The sequence below is a fragment of the Mauremys mutica genome, chromosome 20 (genome assembly GCF_020497125.1).
Source record: "Mauremys mutica isolate MM-2020 ecotype Southern chromosome 20, ASM2049712v1, whole genome shotgun sequence".
In the NCBI taxonomy this organism is placed as follows: Eukaryota; Metazoa; Chordata; order Testudines; family Geoemydidae; genus Mauremys; species Mauremys mutica.
In genome coordinates, this window is record NC_059091.1 from 2,660,754 (window position 1) to 2,682,803 (window position 22,050).

Genomic DNA, 22,050 nt, shown 5'->3' on the forward strand with positions numbered 1-22,050 from the left:
TTATTTTCAAAATATTGTGCCCCCCCCTCATCTTCAACATATCAACATTCCCCCCTCCCCCCAAAGACAGAAACCCCCCGAGCTCCCCTCCCCCGGCACTGGAGAGGCGGGGGGAGGGGCAGCTAAAGTAAGAAAAGGGGGAGGGGTTTTGGCAAATGTTTAAGGCACCTGCTGCCCGTCCATTAGAAGGAATACGGTAACCGCTGCAGGACAGGAGCTGCCCACCAGGGGGCGCTGCGGAAAGAAGGCGGGTCTGACGGCTTAAAGGGGCAGAGACACCCCCCCCCCCCCCCGGGGAGCCCCCCGGAGTCCTGGCCCAGCCGCTACATGACCTCGTAGCCGCTCCGGATGCCCTTCATGAGGCAGCAGGCGAAGACGATGCCCAGGAGCTGCAAGAGAGGACGAGGCGTCAGGCGACCGCGATGCCAATGACCCCCCCCCCCCGGCTTTAACCTCCCCCCCCGCTGGGCACTGCGACCTTTGCCCTCCAGCCCATTAGAAGGAGGCTCACCCCCAAAGCTCCCGACTGGCCCAGCCGCAGGATCTAGGGCAGGGGAAGTTGTCTGGCACCCTGGATTCCCCAGCACTGCCCGGCCCATTCAGGCTGCCCGTGGGCGGACTCAGGAGCCCGGGCGGGGGCATGCCATGGGGCGGGGCCAGGAGCCCGGGCGGGGCCATGCCATGGGGCGGGGCCAGGAGCCCGGGCGGGGCCATGGGGGAGGGGCATGCCATGGGGCAGGGGAAGGAGCCCGGGCATGCCATGGGGCAGGGGCATGCCATGGGGCGGGGCCAGGAGCCCGGGCGGGGGCATGGGGCAGGGGCATGCCATGGGGCGGGGGCAGGAGCCCGGGCATGCCATGGGGCAGGGGCAGGAGCCCGGGCATGCCATGGGGCAGGGGCAGGAGCCCGGGCATGCCATGGGGCAGGGGCATGCCATGGGGCGGGGCCAGGAGCCAGGGCGGGGCCATGCCATGGGGCGGGGGCAGGAGCCCGGGCAGGGGCATGGGGCAGGGGCCAGGAGCCCGGGCGGGGCATGCCATGGGGCGGGGGCAGGAGCATGCCATGGGGCGGGGCCAGGAGCCCAGGCGGGGCCAGGAGCCCAGGCGGGGGCATGCCATGGGGCGGGGGCATGCCATGGGGCGGGGGCCCGGGCAGGGGCATGCCATGGGGCGGGGGCATGCCATGGGGCGGGGGCCCGGGCAGGGGCATGCCATGGGGCGGGGGCATGCCATGGGGCAGGGGCAGGAGCCCGGGCGGGGCCATGCCATGGGGCAGGGGCAGGAGCCCGGGCGGGGGCATGGGCCTGCCATGGGGCGGGGCCAGGAGCCAGGGCGGGGCCATGCCATGGGGCGGGGTGCTCGGTACCTCGAAGAAGGCGATGCCCAGTGCCACGGCCGCCACGATCACGATGTGTTTCTTCAGCCAGGCCTCGATGCTGCCCGCACAGCCCTGCAGGGGGAGCCGACGAGGTAGCTCAGGGACCCAGCTGGGACAATGTGAACCCCCCTTTCCCCCTGCCCTGCCCACACCCCCCAGCCCCCGCTGGGACAGTGCAAACCCCCTTTCACCCCCATCCTGCCCACACACACCCCGGTCCCAGGCTGGAACTCACTCGGACGTTGATGGTGGTAGCAGTGGGATTGATGTTGCAGGTGGCCATGGTGGCGTTTGCCCAGCAGCAGGATTTGGGGACGCTGTGGTTGCTTTTGAACGGTTCGACGCCGAACCAGTCAGTGTAGTTATGGGCTCCACAGCAGGAATACTGCAAACGAGGAGAGAACCAGGCGTCAGAGCAAATGGGAGCTGCCTGGCCTCAGGGGCGCGAGGCCTAGTGGTTAGAGCATGTGGCTGGGAGTCACGACTCCTGGGTCCCTCCCCAGCTGAGAGGGGGAACCTTGGTCCAGCACTTGGAACCAGGGCCTGCAACACCCCACCTGGTCCCCCAAATGGTCCCCCGCCTCACTCACCTTCCTCTGCAGTTCGTCCATGGTGTCCCTTATCAGCGAGTCGTTGCCGTATTTCCTCACGGCGACCTCCAGGCGGTCCTGGAGCGCGGTGCGGACCTGGGGGGGAGCAGGGGGTCAGAGCAGCCATTGCGGCCCCAGGGCTGCCGGGACTGAGCGCCCCCCTGTGGGCTCTCGCGTCACCCACAGCCTCAGCTGCGCAGGCCCGGACCCAGGCTGAGCCCCGAGCGCGTCTCCCCGAGACCCCCCCCCATTGCGGGACCCACGGCAGCAAGGTGCCCACCTTGTCCTTGAAGATGTACCCGGCGATGGCAGCCGCGATCTCCACCAGGAAGATACAGGTGAGCAGGATGGCGAACTGTGGGGGAGAGCGGGGTGAGCGGTGCCCCTCAGCCCTGACCCGCAGCCCCCAGCCCCCCCGGGCTCCCTTCCCCCCACCCATAACCCTGGTGAGGCCCCTGAATCCTGCTGCCCAACCCCTCCCCGGCTCCCTGCCCCCGCATCCTGAATCCTGCCCCCAGCCCCCCCCCCCCGGCTCCCTGCCCCCGCATCCTGAACCCTTGTGAGGCCCCTGAATCCTGCCCCCAGCCCCCCCCCCGGCTCCCTGCCCCCGCATCCTGAACCCTTGTGAGGCCCCTGAATCCTGCCCCCAGCCCCCCCCGGCTCCCTGCCCCCGCATCCTGAACCCTCACGAGGCACCTGAATCCTGCCCCCCGCCCCCCCCCGGCTCCCTGCCCCCGCATCCTGAACCCTTGTGAGGCCCCTGAATCCTGCCCCCAGCCCCACCCCGGCTCCCTGCCCCCGCATCCTGAACCCTTGTGAGGCCCCTGAATCCTGCCCCCAGCCCCCCCCGGCTCCCTGCCCCCGCATCCTGAACCCTCACGAGGCACCTGAATCCTGCCCCCAGCCCCCCCCCCCGGCTCCCTGCCCCCGCATCCTGAACCCTTGTGAGGCACCTGAATCCTGCCCCCAGCCCCCCCCCCCCCCCGGCTCCCTGCCCCCGCATCCTGAACCCTTGTGAGGCACCTGAATCCTGCCCCCAGCCCCCCCCGGCTCCCTGCCCCCGCATCCTGAACCCTCACGAGGCACCTGAATCCCCCCCCCATCCCCCCCCCGGCTCCCTGCCCCCGCATCCTGAACCCTCACGAGGCCCCTCAATCCTGCCCCCCAACCCATAACCCTTGTGAGGCCCCTGAATCCTGCCCCCGGCCCCCCCCGGCTCCCTGCCCCCGCATCCTGAACCCTTGTGAGGCCCCTGAATCCTGCCCCGCAGCCCCCCCCCGGCTCCCTGCCCCCGCATCCTGAACCCTTGTGAGGCCCCTGAATCCTGCCCCCCCCCGGCTCCCTGCCCCCCAGCCCATAACCCTTGTGAGGCCCCTGAATCCTGCCCCCCCCCGCTCTGCCGCTGGCCGCGCCCCCTCACCGTGGTGACCATGCAGTAGTTTTCCTTGGCGGCCCCGCAGCAGCCGAAGAAGGAGACGAAGAAGATGACGACGCCCACCACGATGATGACGATGGGGGCGCCCGAGGCCGAAACGCTGTGCATGATCAGCGTCTTGTTGAGTTCGATCTGCACCAAGATCCCGATGACGATGAGGGCGATGCCGCAGAGCTGGGGGGGGGAACGGGGGCAAGTCAACCCCACGCATCGCCTGGTCAGCGCCCCACCCAGACCCGGGCCCCACCAGAGCCAAGAACATGCTGCCATGTCCCCTCTGCTGGATGGCACCTGGCCTGCTCAGCCGTGTGTCACAGCCCCGTACTGCTGGCAGCTGATGGGGATTCACCCGTAGCCGGGGTGGCTTTTGGAACGAGGAGGAGGGGGGACGCGAGTGCCAGTCCTGCCATCCTCAGGGAGTTCCTCTATTTGCTACAAGAGCTTAAATGTCCCCCCAGAATCCCAAAGCACATGCCAGCCATGCTTGAAATGCGGCCACCTCTGGGGCAGGGCATGGCAGCCTCACAGCAGCAGTGCTGGAGAAAGGTGTTCCCTCCCCATCCCGTCTGCGGATCTCAAAGCACAAACCCCCCTGAACGTCGCCTCTTCCACATGCCATGTACACCCCCCTCCCCCGCCAGCCTCCACCCCCTTCCCAAACAGCCCCGCCCGGCCCTATTTACCTTTCCCTGCCCAAGGAACACAGACCCACGGGGCGTGGACTCCACCCACGCGCCAGGGATCAAGGGGCAGAGAGAGCTGCCAGCCCCGGGAGGGGACACCGGGCCAGAGGCTGGCAGGGACCAAGCCGCCCTGGCCCCCCTCAGCGGGGCAGACAGGGTGTGCGCCCCACTGCCCTCTGCTGGGCAAGGGCATCACAGGCCCCTACCCAGCCCCACCCCACTGAGCGGGGGGTGATTTGGTACCAGCAGGACAGAGCTGGGGGCACCAGACCCTGTGTGGCTGGGGACTCAGCACCCCCCAGGTCTGAGTACTGTGACCCCATGGGAGCCCCCCCACCGGAGTATGTGTCCTGTGACTCTGGACCTCCCCTTTCTCCCCGCTCAGCCCCCCCCCGGGGGGGGTCCTTGTGCACACGGGGGTCAGGATCAGCTGGAACCAGTGGGGGGGGGGGAGCGGAACAGGAAGAAGCCACATGGGAGAACAGGCCCCGCCCCCGGGTGTGACCGGGCCTGGGGGTCCCCAACAGGGGAATAATGCCCCCCCTCCACCCTGCCCTCCCTGTTCCCCCCAGGGCCCAGCCGCCTTTCTCCTCCCCCAGCCCAGCTACATGGTGTGGGGGGGGGGGGTATTAAAGCCAAGTAACTCTGGAGCCGGGGTTTCCGGCCTGGCCTGCTGGCAGGCGGGCGTGTGCGTGTGCGTTGTGAGGCCTCGCAGGGGGCAGAGGATCTTGGCATCGGCTCTTCTGCTACAGGGCCCGATGCCAAGCTCGACCCCCCCCCCCCGCCCCCCGGGATCCCGGGGCTGACGCTGGCCCCACCGCACAGGGCCGGGCGGCTGCCACGTTAGCCCAGCCCTGGCTCAGCCCCCGCCCCCATCAGCAGGACGAGCTCTCGGTGCTAAGCGGGACCCAACCGGCCCTGCAACAAACCACCTCCTGCTGCCGCTGCGAGCTGCCCCGGGCTCCCTCTCCCCCCCAGGGAGCCAGGCCTCCGGGGTTCCCATCCCCGCCCTGGGAGGGGAGCAACACCCAGCGGTTAGAGCAGAGTTGCTACTGGAACCCGGGGGCCTGAGCCACCTCTGCCACACTCAAGTCCCTGCCCGTGCCTCAGTTTCCCCATCTGCCAAATGAGGCCGCTCTACCTTCTGGAGCCTTATTCGCTGGTGTTTGGGGGTGGGGGGGCAGCACAGGGCACCAGTCAGAGACCCCGAGCCGGAGCCCTTTCAGTGACGCTCTGTCCGCTGGGATCCCCACCCCGGGAAAGCCCCATATGCCCACGTGCTTACACCTGCCAGGGAGGGTAAACAGAGCGGCCAGCTTGCCTGCCTGTGCAAACACCGGGGACGCTCCCCTGAGCTACTCACCGAGGGCTGCCCCACGTCCATGCCAGGCCAAGGGGAGATACAGACCCAGCCACTGGGGTCACAAGGACCACTGCTGGGCCAGGCACTCATTCCCCTGGCGCCAGCACCGCCCACCGCTGAGCCCGACTGCGGGCACCTGGGCCATATCCCTGGCACCACGGGCGCTCCAGCACTGCCCACCGCCCACCGCTGAGCCCGACTGCGGGCACCTGGGCCATATCCCTGGCACCACGGGCGCTCCAGCACCGCCCACCGCTGAGCCCGACTGCAGGCACCTGGGCCATATCCCTGGCACCACGAGTGTTCCAGCACCGCCCACCGCTGAGCCCGACTGCGGGCACCTGGGCCATATCCCTGGGACCACGGGTGCTCCAGCACCGCCCACCGCTGAGCCCGACTGCGGGCACCTGGGCCATATCCCTGGCACCACGGGCGCTCCAGCACCGCCCACTGCTGAGCCCGACTGCGGGCACCTGAGCCATATCCCTGGCACCACGGGCGCTCCAGCACCGCCCACCGCTGAGCCCGACTGCAGGCACCTGGGCTATATCCCTGGCACCATGGGCGCTCCAGCACCGCCCAGGGATTCCCCGGTGCCAACGGTGCTGGAGGGTTCGCCTGCCAACTCTGAGGGACAGTGGCCAGGGCTGGGCACACGCCCCCTCCACCTGGCTGGGTGGGGCTCAGACAGGGGGCCCTGGCTCCTTCCCGCCATTGGGCAAATGAGACCCCCATGCGAGCGGCTCCTCCCGCCTACGAGGGGTGACTCAGCCCCCCCTTCCCGGCAGGACGCGCCCTCCCGCTCCGGCCAGTTCCGTTGGGCAATCGCAGCCCGATTACAATCAAAGCCCAGAGCCGTTAGGCGCTGCCCAGGTCTTTCCCCACCAGCCACTTCCCCTGGGCCGTTCGGAGGGCACATGACACCGGCTGCGATAGCATCTCCCTCGGGGCGGGGGCCCAGCTCCAGGGGTCACTGGGTCATGGACAGGCCATGGCAGCGTCAGCAGAGATGTCGGGGGCGAACGGGCCAGGGAGGCCCAGCTCCCTGGGTGGAGGGGGCATCTGTCCAGGGCCGGCGAGGGGAGAGGAAGCCAGCCCTGGCACTGCCCGCCCCAGGCCTGCTCTGGGCTTAGCCAGCAGGGCAATTCTATCGCTGCTGAATACGCTGTCGAGCAGCCCTGGCGGCCAGGCACAAAGTCTCCAGCCGCTCTTGGAAAAAATGTGTATGACCCACTCACTGCATCGGGGCGTTACCCCTGAAACCTAATGCTGGCTGGTTCTTTGTTGACAGTGCAGCTGCTGGGCTATTAGCCATAAATCACCAGCTACTCTGGCATGCGGGCGGGGGGGGAACCACACCTCCCCCAGCTGACTCCTGTTTAGGATGAGCTGCCCACCCCTCCACCCCCCAAATAAGTCAGTCACTCCCAAGCAGACACCCTCCAGATCTCCTGCCCAGGAGCACCAGAAAAAGCCTCATGGCCCAACCCCTTGTGCCCAACCCCAGCGGAGAGCCGGGTGCAGCCAGGGAAGGCCCCGTCTGCTCACCTGCAATTGTGGGTTGGTTTGCACCCTCCAGACATGTTAAATGGAAACTCCTGTAACCCATGGGCGTGAGCTGGGCGGTGCCATCGCTAGCCAAGGCCTGTACTATGCTCTCTGCCAGGTAAAGTCAGAGCCCCAAGCCTGTTGTCATAGACCCGATACTGCAAACAGGTACGGGAGAGTCCCGGTGTGGCCACGAAGGTCTGAGCAGCACCAGGTTCGTGACAATTCTAGCCAACTTCCTCGCCTCCCTGGCCCCCAGCGTGAGCCGGCATTGGCATTAGTGATGCCACCAGAGCTGGGCTGCAGCTAGCCAACGTCCGGCCCCCACAGCAGGGGGAAGGAGCCTCTTCGGGGCTGGGCCAGAACCAAGAACCCGGCTCCCTCCGAACGTCAGAGGGGCTCAGGGCTGGGAGTGGGAATCTCCTGGTCTCTCTAACGAGCCCTCGGCCCCTCGGCCCCACGCATCAGCCTCAGCCCGGGCCCATCTAGCCCGGCCTCCAGCCGGCCACGGGGGCAGCCCAGCTGCTTCTGAGGAGGGTCCAGGAACCCTGCAGTGATGGGACAACCAGCCCCTGGAGACCTTCCGCCCAGCCCCACTCCCTGCCCTGCCATAGAGGGGGGTCAGCCCCCCACCTCCTGAGGGACCCGACCCCCCAGCTGCCACAGCCCGTCCATGGGGAGCCCCACCCCGGCTCAGGCCCAGCCCCTGCCCTGCCATAGAGGGGGTCAGCCCCCCACGTCCTGAGGGGCCCGACACCCCAGCTGCCACCACCCGTCCATGGGGAGCCCCACCCGGTCCAACTCCAGGGACCCTGGGGAGTCTCCAGCCTCCCCCCCCCCCCCCGCAGAGCTGGGCTGGAGCCTGGACCCCCCCCGCAAAGGGGGCAGGGAGACGCGCCCATGGGGAGACTTGGGGGTCAGGAGCCGGCTCGAGTCACCCGAGGGAACGAGGGGCGGGGGGGGGGCGCCAGGCCCGACTCACCCAGAACAAGAAGTTGAAGAAGAAAACCAGGAACTTGACGCATTTCATGCCGCCCTCCAACGCCATGGCGCCCGGTGCTGGGGGGGGACACAGCGCTCAGAGCCGCGGCGGGGTGGGGGGGGGCAGCGCCCCCCGCCCCTTGTCCCAGGGAAAACCCCACCCCGCCTCCGGCCCCCTGAATCCCCCCTCCGGCCCCCCCACCCCGCCGAATCCCCCCTCCGGCCCCCCGAATCCCCCCTCCGGACCCCCCGCCCCGCCGGATCCCCGCCTCCAGCCCCCCTGAATCCCCCCTCCGGACCCCCCGCCCCGCCGGATCCCCCCCTCCGGCCCCCTGAATCCCCCCTCCGGAACCCCCACCCCGCCGGATCCCCCCCTCCGGCCCCCTGAATCCCCCCTCCGGACTGCGAGCCCCGCCGTATCCCCCCCTCCGGACCCCTGAATCCCCCCTCCGGACCCCCCACCCCGCCGGATCCCCGAATCCCCCTCGCCCGCCCCCCCGAATCCCCCCTCCGGACCCCCAGCCCCGCCGGATCCCCCCCTCCGGCCTCCTGAATCCCCCCTGCGCCCCCGTCCCCCCTGAATTGCCCCCAGCCGGATCTTCCCCCTCCGGGACCCCCCACCCCCCTCACCTCAGTCTCCCCCCGCAAAGCAGCGGCCGCTCCCTGCCCCCAGCCGGCTCCTGCCTCCTCCCGCGGGACGCGGCTCGCAGCTGCCCGGTCGGCTCCACGCAGGTAGCAGGAGGGGCCGCGGCACCATGTGACCCTGTGAGTCAACAGGAAACCCGCGAGTGGGCGTGGGGCGGCCCCGCCCCTGGGTATGTCCCAGCCCCGGCTGCGGGGGCCCCGGTTAAATCCCCCCCCGGCCGGCCCGGCCCTGCGCTGCGAGCCCCGGGACCTGCCCCCACGCGGCTGTGGCTGGCGTCTCGGGGTGGGGGGGCCGCTCAGCCCCCCACCCGTGGCTGGGGTTTGACTTTGTCCCTTGGAAAGCGCCCCACAGCCCCGCGTGACCTGAGAACTCCCCCAGGAACAAACAGCAACTTCCCGCAGCTCCAGGGCCCCTGGCTCAGCCAGGGTCCATCTAGCCCCGGCCCCCAGCAGCCCGGCCAGAGACCAGACCAGGGCAGCCGGCCGAGCCCCCCCCAGCTCCCGGCCCTGCCCCTGAACTGACCCAGGTTATACTCTGGGCCCTTCACAACATCCCCTGGCGATGAGTTCCACAGGTTAACTGTGCACTGCATGGAGACACTGCCCTGGGTAGGAGCCTGCGGCCTGTTCACTTCATGGCAAATACCCCTCCCTAGTCACTTCCTCCCTTTCACTGGCCGGGGCTCTGAAAACACTCCTGGGCAGAAAAGCAAACAGAAGGGCAGGAATCATCAGCCAGGGAGAGATAAGAGCAAATATCACGTTGCCTCTGTATCAATCCCCGGGCCGCCCACCCCGGAACACGGCCTGCAGATGTGGTGGCCCCGTCTCAAAAAAGATCTATTGGAATTGGAAAAGGGTCAGAAAAGGGCAACAACAACGACGAGGGGTTTGGGCCGGCTGCCCCGTGAGGAGATTCGTGAGCCCGGGACTGTTCAGCTTGGAAAGGTGCCGACCAAGGGGAGCTATGGCAGAGGGCTGTACAATCCTGCCTGGTGAGCAGAGAGTAAAGACGGGAGGGTTATTTACTCCTAACACAAGAACCAGGAGTCACCCAATGAAATTACAAGACAGCAGGTTTAAAAGAAATGAGGACGTGGTTCTTCCCACACCGCAGGCACCGGTGGGACTCCTCGCCAAGGCATGTTGTGAAGGCCAAGACTATAGCAGGGTTCAGAAAAGACCTAGAGACGTTCACAGAGGCCAGGGGTCCATCGATGGCTACTAGCCAGGCTGGGCAGGGACGGGGTCCCTGGCCTCTGTTTGCCAGAAGCTGGGAATGGGCGACGGGGGCTGGATCACTTGGTGATTCCCGGTTCTGTTCATTCCCTCTGGGGCCCCGGGCACTGGCCGCTGTCGGCACCCAGGACCCTGGGCTGGATGGACCCTTGGTCTGACCCAGTCTGGCCGTTCTTACGTTCTCCCCCCCAGGCCTGATTTTCTCGCCCTCTCTCCTAGCCCCCCCAGTCGTCTCCTTTCTACGCTGAAGGGCCCCAGGCTGGCGTGGTCCTCGGACGGGAGCCGTTCCAGCCCCGGGAAGGAGCATCCTGCTGCTCTGGGCCGTAGCTAGTCCCCTATGGGGCAGGACCCGAACCGCCCCGGGCGCTGAGTGCTGGGTTCGACCGGGCTGGGAGCCGGAAGCCGAATCAGACAAATTAGTTGGAAATAGGCCCAGGTTGTTAACGGGGGGGCGGGGGGGGGCAGAGATTAGCCCCTGGACCCACCTTCCCAGGGCAGGGGGATCCTCCATCTGCACCCACGGCAGCCTAGAGGCGAACCTGGGGTCTCTCCGGCCCCTGCACGACGGTAGAACAGCGTCTCCCCCATCGATAGTTCACCCAGGCCCTAGAGAGGCTTTTCCTCACCGACGGGCCCCCTCCCGGGAGGATCAAATCCAGCCCTGCCTGGCCTGGCTGGGGGGCTCTGCTCTGCTCTGGGACCAGGTGATTCTCCCAGGGCTGAGCGGGGCGTGGGGCGCAAGGGGGCTGCCCGTTCCAAAGGAGCTTGTGGGGCTGGGCAGCTTCCCAGGGAACGCGGCTCCCTCGGCGTGGAAGCAGCAATTTCCCTTGCAAATAGCGCGGGCCGGAGCACAACAGCCTGCGGCAGGTGCAGGAGCCGACAGCGCCGGCCCCGGGGCGCTGGATCGCCTGCTCCAGGGAGCCTCTGAGCCCCCCAAGAGTGTAAAGGAGTCCCAGCCCCTCCCAGCTGGGCCAGAGCAGCTTAGCTCCGTGGGAGGCCAGCGGGGGGAGCCAGGCCTCCTGGGTTCTGTCCCGGTTCTGGGAGGGCTCATGCAGGGGGCTGGGAACCGGGACTGCCAGGCCTCGCTGCGTGACCCCGGGCGGACGCTGGCTTGGTCAGTGCCTCGGTTTCCCCCTCTGGGGAATGCAGACAATGCCGGGCTGTTGTCGAACTGCCTTGGAAAGTGACTTCACTTTGCCCAGGAAAGTCCCTGGGTGCGGGGCTGGCGTCAGCCCGGACAGGACAAACCTTCCTTTATCGCCACGTTGCAGGGGCAGGCCCGGGGGGGGGGGGGGGGAGCTCACACTTAGGGGCAGGACCCTGGTTTAAATGTCTCCCTAACTCCCTTGTGTTTTATAGCCTCCATCGGGGCATTACAGAGAGACCCTCCCCCAAGATCAGTCGCCCCCAAAGAGCGCGTGGGCTGCGCCCTCGGGCACTCTGCCCACTGCCCGGGCCGGGCCAGGCACTCTGCCTGCTGCCCGCTGCCCGCTGCCCGTGCCGGGCACTCTGCCTGCGGCCCGCTGCCCGGGCCGGGCACTCTGCCTGCTGCCTGCTGCCCAAGCACGGGCCGGGCACTCTGCCTGCTGCCCGCGGCCCGGGCCGGGCACTCTGCCCGCAGCCCGGGCCGGGCACTCTGCCCGCTGCCTGCTGCCCGCTGCCCGGGCACTCTGCCCGCTGCCTGCTGCCCGCGGCCCGGGCCGGGCACTCTGCCTGCTGCCCGCTGCCCGGGCCAGGCACTCTGCCTGCTGCCCGCTGCCCACTGCCCGGGCCGGGCCAGGCACTCTGCCTGCTGCCCGCGGCCCGGGCCGGGCACTCTGCCTGCTGCCCGCTGCCCACTGCCCGGGCCGGGCCAGGCACTCTGCCCGCTGCCCGCTGCCCGGGCCGGGCCCTCTGCCCGCTGCCCAAGCACGGGCCGGGCCCTCTGCCCGCTGCCCGCGGCCCGGACCGGGCACTCTGCCCGCTGCCCAGGCCGGGCACTCTGCCTGCTGCCTGCTGCCCGCTGCCCAGGCCGGGCACTCTGCCTGCTGCCCGCTGCCCGCTGCCCGGGCGGGCACTCTGCCTGCTGCCCGCTGCCCGCTGCCCGGGCGGGCACTCTGCCCGCTGCCCGCTGCCCGCTGCCCGGGCGGGCACTCTGCCCGCTGCCCGGGCCGGGCACTCTGCCCGCTGCCCGCTGCCCCCGGGCCGGGCACTCTGCCTGCTGCCCGCTGCCCAGGCGGGCACTCTGCCCGCTGCCCGGGCCGGGCACTCTGCCCGCTGCCCGCTGCCCCCGGGCCGGGCACTCTGCCCGCTGCCCGCTGCCCAAGCACGGGCCGGGCACTCTGCCCGCTGCCCGCGGCCCGGGCCGGGCACGCCATGCGAGGAGCTGGGGCCTTACGTTAGCACATGCAGTGTGTGGTGCCTACGGTGCTGTGCCAGGCCCTGCACCGACACAGAGGAGGAGCCAGCCCCTGCCCCCAGAGCCTGACCCCGAAGCAGCCGGGCAGGAGGGAGGGCAGCGCACTGAGGCCCAGAGCGATTTGGTGACTTGCTCACGGTGGGTGCAGAGCTCAGAAATGACCCCAGGTGAGCAGTTAGACCTGGAAACAGCGCCCCCTAGAGGGGACAGGTTCCTGCCCCATTCCCAGCCCCCCAGAGCCAGCCAGGCCCACCCTGGGGATCAGAGCCAGCGCCCCCCGGAGGGGAAAGGCCCCTACCCCATTCCCAGCCCCCCGGAGCCAGCCAGCCCCACCCTGGGGATCAGACCCAGCGCCCCCTAGAGGGGAAAGGCCCCTGCCCCATTCCCCACCCCCCCTTAGCCAGCCAGCCCCACCCTGGGGATCAGAGCCAGCGCCCCCTAGAGGGGAAAGGCCCCTGCCCCATTCCCAGCCCCCCGGAGCCAGCCAGCCCTACCCTGGGGATCAGAGCCAGCGCCCCCTGGAGGGGAAAGGCCCCTGCCCCATTCCCAGCCCCCCGGAGCCAGCCAGCCCCACCCTGGGGATCAGAGCCAGCGCCCCCTGCAGGGGACAGGCCCCTGCCCCATTCCCAGCCCCCCGGAGCCAGCCAGGCCCCACCCTGGGGCCGGATCACCCCCTGGAGAGGGGCCGCCCATCACTCCAGATTAGATAGCAGCAGGGTGAGGTGTACGGAAACGCCTCCCTCCTGCCCTGCCCAGAGACAGCTCAGCGCTGCCAGGTAGGGGAGCCCAGGGCGTGGGCTGGCTGGAGCCAGGACTCCTGGGTTCTGTTCCTACCTCTGTGCTCCCAGACTAGGTCACGGGGGGCAGGTCCCTTCCCCTCCCTGCGCCTCTCTCCCCACCCCCGCTGCTCACCTCTGCATCCAGCTCCTGGCACCCCCGGCTGGGGGCATCCAGCTGCAAGACAAGGGCCTGGCCCCCAGCCCCCGAGCTCACTGCTCATCCTGGGGGAAGCGCCCCCGGCTCCAGGGGGCTTTGCCTGGCTGGGCAGAGCGGGGGCAAGTTTCCGGCTGCTCCTGCCCCCTGCTGGCTCCGGCTGGTAGCGCAGCATGGGGGCTGCTGCCATGCCCAGAGCCCGCCCAGCTCTGCCCCAGGGCCGGGTGACCCGGTGCCGCAGGAGCACCCGCCGGGCAATGGCTCTGGAGATGGGGCTGGCCGGGGGGAGGAAGGAGAACAAATGAAAGGCGAGAGGGCGGGAAACGAAACGCACTGTTTAATGGGGGCCAGGCAATGCCCCCCCGCGGAGGCTGGCCCAAACGGGCGAGCTCAGCACCGGCAGCACCCGCAGCACTAGCAGGGGGGTGGGGCTGGAAGGCTCTGGAGGGGAAGGGGGGTTGGCACCTCTCTGGGGCCTTTGCCCCATGCGTCAGGTCTGCGGCACCCGATGGGAGCAGTGGCCGCCTGCAGCCCCCTGCCCCCTCCAACCTCCCCCCTTTGCTTCCTTGGTGCCAGCCTGCCCCCAACCCCATACATGGAGCTGGGCGGGGCCAGGCTCCCCCTGCCCCCCAGGCAGTGCCCTGCGGGTCACAGGGCAGCAGTGGCCAGCGTGGCCACCACCACCTCCAGGTGTTCCCGGTGCATGAAGGCCACCAGGCCTCCTCGGTTGGCCCAGCGCTCGGCCCCCACGGCGCCCCCCGCAGGCTGGTGGTAGGTCAGCTCCGGCAGCGCCCCCCGCTGGCCAGCGCGCCAGGCCTGCAGGGCAGCCTCCAGGTCCACCATCCCTCCGCCCAGGGCCCGCAGGATGGCGTGGGGGGCGCACGAGTCCCACTTGAAGGTGCTGCCCTCCGAGAGGACGTAGGCCTCGGCCAGCCCCAGGATCACACACAGCATCTTGTAGCCGGCGCCTGAGGCGAAGCGCAGCCGCTCCCCGTACAGCGGCCTCAGTGCCCGCTGGATCGCCGGCGTCTCGCTGCTGCTCAGGACGACGGAGGGCTCGGGGCGCAGCGGGGGCCGGCGCAGCGAGGACAGGCTGGTGCCCTGGTACGAGATGCCCCAGTGATAGACACCCTGCCACCTGCGCACAGGAGAACACAGCGGAGACAGCACCAGCTGCGACGCTGACGGCAGCCGCTCAGGAGAGGAGCTCGGGGCTGTGGGAGTGGGGAGCCCAGGGCTGGGCTCGGAGGGGGCTGCGGGTCGGGAGTGAGGGGCACTAGCCGAGCTGGGGGGTGCAGAACCCAGGGCTGGGCTCGGAGGGGGCTGCGGGTCGGGAGTGAGGGGCACTAGCCGAGCTGGGGGGTGCAGAACCCAGGGCTGGGCTCGGAGGGGGCTGCGGGTCGGGACTGGGGGACACCCTGTGGGGGGTCCCTGCCATGAACTGAAGCTGATCAGAGGTAACCAGGAGCCTCAGAGCCAGCAGCCACTGGCAAAGCAACCCCCCCGACCTCCTTCTCTCTGCCCCAGTCCCTGGGGGAAGGGTGTGGTTGGTGCAGGCCAAGGGTTCCCCAGCAAGGTCCAGCTGCTGGGGCGCCGGCAGACCCCCTAGGCCAGGGGCAGCGCCAGGACGTGCCAGGGGAGATGCGGGGCAGGTACCTGTGGGTGAGGGGATCCTCCCGGAAGAACGGCTCGTTGATGACCCCCAGGACCGGGTCCCCCGAGCTGCGGTCATACGCCCCGATCAGCACCAGCGCCGAGCGCAGCCCGGACGGGCAGATGCCACCGATGGGTGCCACACTGGCCTGGCCGCGGATGTACTGATTGGTGGAGTCTGCCGGAGAGAGGCGGCGTCAGAATCAGGCCCTGAGCCCCGCCTGGGCCAGAGCGCGAAGCCCCCCAGCCTAAGCCACGTGGCTCCCTTTGTCCTCGCCTTGCGGGCCACCGGGCAACAAGTTCTCTGGGCCTCAGCATGACTGGCGCTAACTGGGGGTCTCAGCCCTAGAGCCGGGGATGTGGGGTCCCTCCCGGGCAGGGAGGAGCCACCTCGGGGTGGGGCCATGGGTCAGCACCTTTTCCCAGCCCCAGGACACCCCAGTAGGGGGCGCAGTTGGTCAGCTGCTCCCGGCGCCCCCTGGTGTCGTGCTGGGGGATGGCAGCGAGGGACCCGCCTTACCGATGGGGTCGATCCAGATGGCCAGTCTCTCCGGGGGGATTGCCAGCGCCACAGCGTCCAGCGCCGGGTCCTGCAGCACCACCTCCTGGTGGATGGCCGCTGCCAGCAGCTCGGCCGCCGGCCGGTTCCGGTCCAGGATTGTAAAGAGCAGCGAGGCCGTGTCCTGCTGGGTCGCACACACCTGCACCTCCAGGGTCTCTCCTGCGGGCAGACGGCTTAGCCAGACAGGGCAGGCTCAGGGGCCCCCAGTACAGCGTGAAGTGGGGGGGCTCCCCCACCCCAATACAGGACCAGCTCAGACCCCCAGCACGAGCAGGGACAGGCCGTGCGGGAGACCAGGGACCCCACCCCGGCCCGTGCCCACGCCGCAGAGTCACTCACCCAGGCTGTTCTCAAACTGGTTCGACTCCTCCCCGCAGATGTGTCCGTGCAGCTCCGGGAACTGAAAGAGACGGGGAGGGGGGCTCAGGCAGCAGGAACGCCTTGGCTCAGGCCCCTGAGACTCCTCCATCTCCCTTGGTCTAGGGGTGAGGGGATCCTGGAGGGGGGTGTCCTAGGCAGCTCCTTGCCTCGGGGCTAAGATGCCCTCCCCATGCCCCCAAGGGGCACCCCCTGCTCCTGCCTGAGCACCATCTCCACCCCCTGGATGCCCACGGGTACCTCCTTGCCCACGTCGTGCTTTATGACCTCCTGGATGAGCACGTCCGCCAGCGTCTTGAAATCCTGCACAAACTTCTTGTTCTTGTCGGTGCCCGTCTTCTCCTCGATGAGCAGCTGGAAGAGCGCCTCCTCCTGGCGGCACAGCTGGGCGATGCGGGCCGACTTCTCCGACGCCCCCACCAGGCTCTTCAGCAGGGCCGCCATGGTGGAGCGGGGCTCTGGAAGGAGGCAGGGATAGATGGCACCCCGGATCCCCCTACACCTCCCCACAGGCCAGGAGAGACCACAGCCCACCAGACGGGGCAAAGGAAAGTGCAGCGGTTAGAGGGCGGGATGGGGGGTGGGCAGGGCCGCCCGGGGGGGGCAAGAGGGGCAATTTGCCCCAGGCCCCAAGCCCCACAGGGGCCCCCACCAGAGTTTTTCGGGGCCCCTGGAGCGGGGTCCCTCACTCGCTCCGGGGGGCCCGGAAAACTCTTGCGGGGCCGGGCACAGGAGCTTCGTCGCTCCCGGTCTTCGCCAGCGGGGGGGGGGGGGTCCTTCCGCTCCGGGGCGGAACAACCCCCCGCCGGCGAATTACCGCTGAAGCGGGACCCGCCGCCGAAGTTCAGCTCGGTCTTTGGCGGTAATTCGGCGGCGGGGGGCCCTTCCGTTCCGGGACCCGCCGCCGAAGTGCCCCGAAGACCCGCGGCGGGGGCCCCCCCCCCCCGCCGAATTACCGCCGAAGACCGGGCTGCGCTTCGGCGGCGGGTCCGGCTTCGGTGGTAATTCGGCGGCGGGGGGGCCCGCCGCGGGTCTTCGGGGCACTTCGGCGGCGGGTCCCGGAACGGAAGGGCCCCCCGCCGCCGAAGACCCCGGGTCCCCGGAATCCTCTGGGCGGCCCTGGGGGTGGGGCTCCCAGGCGCATGGGGAAGGGAAGCAGGGCTAGCAGGACAGCGAAGGGCTACGAGCCAGTTCCGTGCCCGACCCACTGCACGACTTTGGACAAGTCCTGTCTCCAGGCCTCAGTTTCCCCTCCGAAATGGGGAGAGATGAGACTTGTCTCCAGCTCTCAAGGGGCTGCAGAGGGGCCAGGACCCCCACCTGGCATCACGGTGCCCAAGGGCTTAGCTGGGTCTAAAGCAGCAGGCACTAATTGCAGGCCCCAGGAGCCCAGGGAGGGGCTCGGAGACGGGGAGCCACCTGCCAGGTGGGGCAGGGCTCACCCCAGCGCCAAAGGTTTCTGTGAGAGGCACATGCCAAAATTAACCCAAACTGCTACGAGATGTGACAGAGGCCAGGCCAGGCCAGGCTGAGTACCAGAGGGCAGGGGAACGCCACGGGGACTCTGGCCCGGGGCCGTGGAGCGACCCACAGGGACTCTGGCCCGGGGCCGTGGAGCGACCCACGGGGACTCTGGCCCGGGGCCGTGAAGCGACCCACGGGGACTCTGGCCCGGGGCCGTGGAGCGACCCACGGGGACTCTGGCCCGGGGCCGTGGAGCGACCCACGGGGACTCTGGCCCGGGGCCGTGGAGCGACCCACGGGGACTCTGGCCCGGGGCCGTGGAGCGACCCACGGGGACTCTGGCCCGGGGCCGTGGAGCGACCCACGGGGACTCTGGCCCGGGGCCGTGGAGCGACCCACGGGGACTCCGGCCCGGGGCCGTGAAGCGACCCACGGGGACTCCGGCCTGGGGCCGTGGAGCGACCCACGGGGACTCCGGCCTGGGGCCGTGGAGCGACCCACGGGGGCTCCGGCCCGGCCCGGGACCGTGAAGCGACCCACGGGGACTCTGGCCTGGGGCCGTGGAGCGACCCACGGGGACTCTGGCCTGGGGCCGTGGAGCGACCCACGGGGGCTCCGGCCCGGCCCGGGACCGTGAAGCGACCCACGGGGACTCTGGCCTGGGGCCGTGGAGCGACCCACGGGGGCTCCGGCCCGGCCCACTCCCCCAGGCAAAGGTTCCTTCTGGGGGATGCTGCCTTTGGTCCCATGGCAGAGCACTGGGCCAAGCTGGCAGCACGTGGGGGAGGGGAAGGAGACTGGGGCAATTCCCTCGGCCCCTCCTGTTGCCAGCCCCCCCTCGCTGGCTTGGAGGGGCGAGGCCGGCTGGTGGGGGGCAGCACTGGCAGGGGGGCAGCCTGCCAGGCCTCGGCTGGGAGACCCTCACCCGCCGGTGCCATGGGCCTGCCCCATCAGAGCCCTGGGCTCCCCAGGGGGTGCAGCCCCCTCCCCCCGGGCCATACCGGGCCAGCAGCACATCCAGCTCCCTGGCCCGGGCCCCACAGAGACCCCGACCCCTCCCCTGCAGAGGCGACCCCGCCCGAACCAGGGGGCCCCACATTAACCCCTTCAGTGCCGAACAGCATCCCAGGCCGGAGCCGAGCCAAATGGCAGAGGCGGTAGCGGGCCCCCCCCCCAGCCTGTGACCTGCCCCCCAGCCTGCAGCTCCCCAGCCTGCACCCCCCGTGACCTGCGCCCCCCGCCTGTCAGCTCCCCCCCGTGACCTGCGCCCCCCGCCTGTCAGCTCCCCCCACCTAAAGCCAGGCCCCCCTCGAGTGCAGCATCGGGCAGCTCCCCCAGGCAGGGACCCCGAGCCCCGGCCCCCCCCGTACCCGCCGGGTTCAGGGATGCTGCGGCCGCTCGCGGGCGCTGACGGATCACGGGTGGGATCGTCCCGACACCCCCGCGAGGGGCGGGTCCCCGCCCGGCCATGTGACGCCGCGGGGTTAACCCCTTCGGGGCCGGGCTGCCCCACACCCCCGCCAGGTGCTTGGGCGTCGAGGTCGGGAGTGCCCGGGTGTGGATCGGACCCTCCCCCAGCTAGTCACAGCGGTTATCGCCAGGGAAATCGAGGCACGGGGAGGGGGGGTCCGGCCAATCAGCGCAGAGCCAGGAATAGAACCCAGGAGTCCGGAGTCCGCCTCCCTCCCAGGGACCCCGCCCCCTTGCCAGGGCCGGGAACAGAACCCAGGAGTCCGGGTCCCCCTCGCCCCCCGCCAGAGCTGGGAATAGAACCCAGGAGTCCTGGCTCCTGCCCCCCCCTTCTCCCCCGCCCCATTCGCGGGGGTCCCGACCCGACCCTCCCCGGGGCCCTGGGCGGTCGGGGCCGGGAGCGGGGCAGAGTTGGGCCCGGATCGGGCCCGCCCGGTAGGTCTCTGTTTCTAACCTGCCACGACCCGAACTTCGGGTTCTGGGTTTCCCAGGCAACCGCTGGTGACATCAGCACGGCAGAACCGGGCCCACTCTCTGGCCTTGGTGATGTCATCAGCCGTTGCCATAGTGAAACAGCGAGCTCTGAACTCAGGTCCTGACAGGTCAGTAAAGGAAGAACTGATTTTCCCGCTTTCAAATCATTCTGACACCTGGCACTTTACACACATTCACGAACGGGACCCCGGGACCGCCACCGCCCTGCTCAACAGGGGAAACTGAGGCAGGGGGGGAGACTTCAGCCTGGCCACACAGCAAGGCTGGCATAGCTGGGGATGGAACCCAGGAGTCCTGGCTCCCATACCCCCCCCCCCAACCACTAGCCCCCACTTCCCTCCCAGAGCCAGGGAGAGAACCCAGGAGTCCTGACCCCCACCCCCTCTAACCACTAGCCCCCACTCCCCTCCCAGAGCCAGGGAGAGAACCCAGGAGTCCTGACCCCCACCCCCTCTAACCACTAGCCCCCACTCCCCTCCCAGAGCCAGGGAGAGAACCCAGGAGTCCTGACCCCCACCCCCTCTAACCACTAGCCCTTCCTTCCTTTATCAGACTAAATGGCACCGCCCACCCCATGTACATTCTAAGCTGCCCCCAAAGACTCGGAGCCCCCCCAGAAAGACCCTCCCTCTGCCCCCAGACAGGCAGGGGAGGCCCAACCTAGCTCTGGGGCCTGCTCCCTTCCTGCCCAGGATCCCTGGGCGTGGGGGGATCAGGCCCCTGGAGCCGTGTCCAGCAGCACTCGAGGGAAGGGAGCTGAGGCCAGAAACGGTGTCACAGGAGCTGCCTTCGGGGCCCAGGGGCCAGGGCTGGGCCGCGGGGCCGCAGGGCCCAGCCCCAGTGAAGGAGCAGTTCCCCGGGCCCAGGGGTTTATGCTGCGTTGTGTTTTATCCTCGCCCCGTGATGGCCAATGGCTCTGGAACGCCCCTTCCTTTGAGGGCCGGGGCCCTGCGAGCCCCTGGCTGTGGGGGTGGGCTGGTGTGGGGCTGCCGGGGAAACAAGGGGAGGGGGAGCCAGCCACAGCCAGGGAGGGAACCACACTCGCTGCCTTCACTCCATTGTGCCAGGGTACCATGATCCCGACCCGCAGCCCCTGCTATGGGCTCCCCTGGCCCAGTGCTGCTGGTGCCCCTCACTCCCAACCCGCAGCCCCTGCTATGGGCTCCCCCCGCCCAGCGCTGCCGGTGCCCCTCACTCCCAACCCGCAGCCCCTGCTATGGGCTCCCCCCGCCCAGCGAGGCCGGTGCCCCTCACTCCCAACCCGCAGCCCCTGCTATGGGCTCCCCCCACCCAGCGCTGCCGGTGCCCCTCACTCCCAACCTGCAGCCCCTGCTATGGGCTCCCCCCGCCCAGCGCTGCCAGTGCCCCTCACTCCCGACCCGCAGCCCCTGCTATGGGCTCCCCCCACCCAGCGCTGCCGGTGCCCCTCACTCCCAACCCGCAGCCCCTGCTATGGGCTCCCCCCACCCAGCGCTGCCGGTGCCCCTCACTCCCAACCCGCAGCCCCTGCTATGGGCTCCCCCCACCCAGCGCTGCCGGTGCCCCTCACTCCCAACCCGCAGCCCCTGCTATGGGCTCCCCCCACCCAGCGCTGCCGGTGCCCCTCACTCCCAACCCGCAGCCCCTGCTATGGGCTCCCCCCACCCAGCGCTGCCGGTGCCCCTCACTCCCAACCCGCAGCCCCTGCTATGGGCTCCCCCCACCCAGCGCTGCCGGTGCCCCTCACTCCCAACCCGCAGCCCCTGCTATGGGCTCCCCCCACCCAGCGCTGCCGGTGCCCCTCACTCCCGACCCGCAGCCCCCTGTCAGCCCAGCCCTGGGCTCCCTGCACATCCAGCTCTGCTAAGGCATCTCACTGTCTCTTTGTATCCCGTGAGGAAATGGCTTTACACCCCCCCGCACACACACACACCCCGGGGCTGGGCTGGGCTGGGCCGGGCCGGGCCATTAGCTCCCCGCCTGGTTCTGCGCACTCCAGCCGCAGGACGCCAGGGTGCTGCACGCCCCGCCTCCACTAGGTGGTGCTCTGAACCCTGCTCTAGAGCCAGGGGGGGGGTGTTCTGGTTGGTTAAGAACTGGGGAGCTATTCTGGCCCCCAGCAGCCCAAGCTGAACCGACCCTGAGTGCACCCAGGCCACAGCAGGCGCTAAAAGACCCGCCCCCGCCCGGCAGTGCGATGGGCCGGAGCACTCAGTGACCGCGCACGTTTCTCTGCAGAGCACAAGGACCCGGGTGCCCAGGTTCCAGGGCTCTGGGGCACCCGCTGAAACACCCCGGCACCAACAACCCCTCAGCTGCTTTGGAAACGCTTCGTTGTGCTCCTGGGTCCTCATGCTTCGGAAGCGGCCCAGAGCCCCGTGCTCATGCCCCCGGCGCAGTGCTCGGCTTGGGAGCTGTCTGGGTCAGGGACCGGTTTCTGGTTCTGCGTTTGTACAGCACCTGGCGCACCGGGTGCCCGGGCCAGGCCTGGAGCCCCTAGGTAGCACCGCAATGCAAGGAGAATAAGAAGTCACAGTCACTCAGCTGCGGACGTTGGTCCTACTTTGAGCAGGGGGTTGGACTAGATACCTCCTGAGGCCCCTTCCAGCCCTGATCTTCTAGGAGTCTGTGATGGACATTTTGTAACGCCGTGGGCCGGCGCCTGCATTTGAGCTCATTGCATGGGATTTTAAAACAAAAGTTTAAGTAGGAAAACAAAGTAGAACAGGTGCCTGAGGCGTCACTGGAATTCGCAGTGGCCCCACTGCCCCAGTGGCAAATCCCAGTCACGGAAAAGACAGTAACAAACTCCTCCCCCTCAGATCTGGGGTTTTCCCAACACACGTGCGCACCCCCT

General features: G+C 69.4%; 2 protein-coding genes across 10 annotated transcripts in view; both read right to left on the reverse strand.

Moving 5' to 3' along the window:
* Nucleotides 1-11: 11 nt before the first annotated feature.
* On the reverse strand, nucleotides 12-8,702 carry CD63 (CD63 molecule). Its single transcript, XM_044995576.1, has 8 exons — nucleotides 8,608-8,702; nucleotides 7,979-8,055; nucleotides 3,388-3,576; nucleotides 2,248-2,322; nucleotides 1,968-2,063; nucleotides 1,613-1,762; nucleotides 1,366-1,449; nucleotides 12-389 (listed from the first exon to the last, which is right to left on the reverse strand). The coding sequence occupies exons 2-8, from the start codon at nucleotides 8,042-8,044 to the stop codon at nucleotides 324-326; spliced, it is 726 nt and encodes a 241-aa protein (XP_044851511.1). The 5' UTR covers nucleotides 8,045-8,055; nucleotides 8,608-8,702; the 3' UTR covers nucleotides 12-323.
* Nucleotides 8,703-13,498: 4,796 nt separating this feature from the next.
* LOC123353959 (inositol polyphosphate 1-phosphatase-like) overlaps nucleotides 13,499-22,050 on the reverse strand; it is a 51,176-nt gene continuing 42,624 nt past the window's right edge. For 6 of the 9 annotated variants that reach the window (XM_044995513.1, XM_044995512.1, XM_044995517.1 and 3 more), the window contains 5 exons: nucleotides 16,026-16,243; nucleotides 15,747-15,807; nucleotides 15,366-15,566; nucleotides 14,849-15,023; nucleotides 13,501-14,330 (listed from right to left, as the gene is read on the reverse strand). In XM_044995513.1, the coding sequence (XP_044851448.1) occupies nucleotides 13,841-14,330; nucleotides 14,849-15,023; nucleotides 15,366-15,566; nucleotides 15,747-15,807; nucleotides 16,026-16,229 (1,131 nt within the window). In that variant the 5' untranslated portion in view covers nucleotides 16,230-16,243 and the 3' untranslated portion in view covers nucleotides 13,501-13,840. Of the gene's footprint in view, nucleotides 14,331-14,848; nucleotides 15,024-15,365; nucleotides 15,567-15,746; nucleotides 15,808-16,025; nucleotides 16,244-18,541; nucleotides 18,981-19,173; nucleotides 19,301-22,050 lie in introns of those variants that run through there. The other 3 variants (XM_044995509.1, XM_044995510.1, XM_044995511.1) reach the window with 3 other exon arrangements.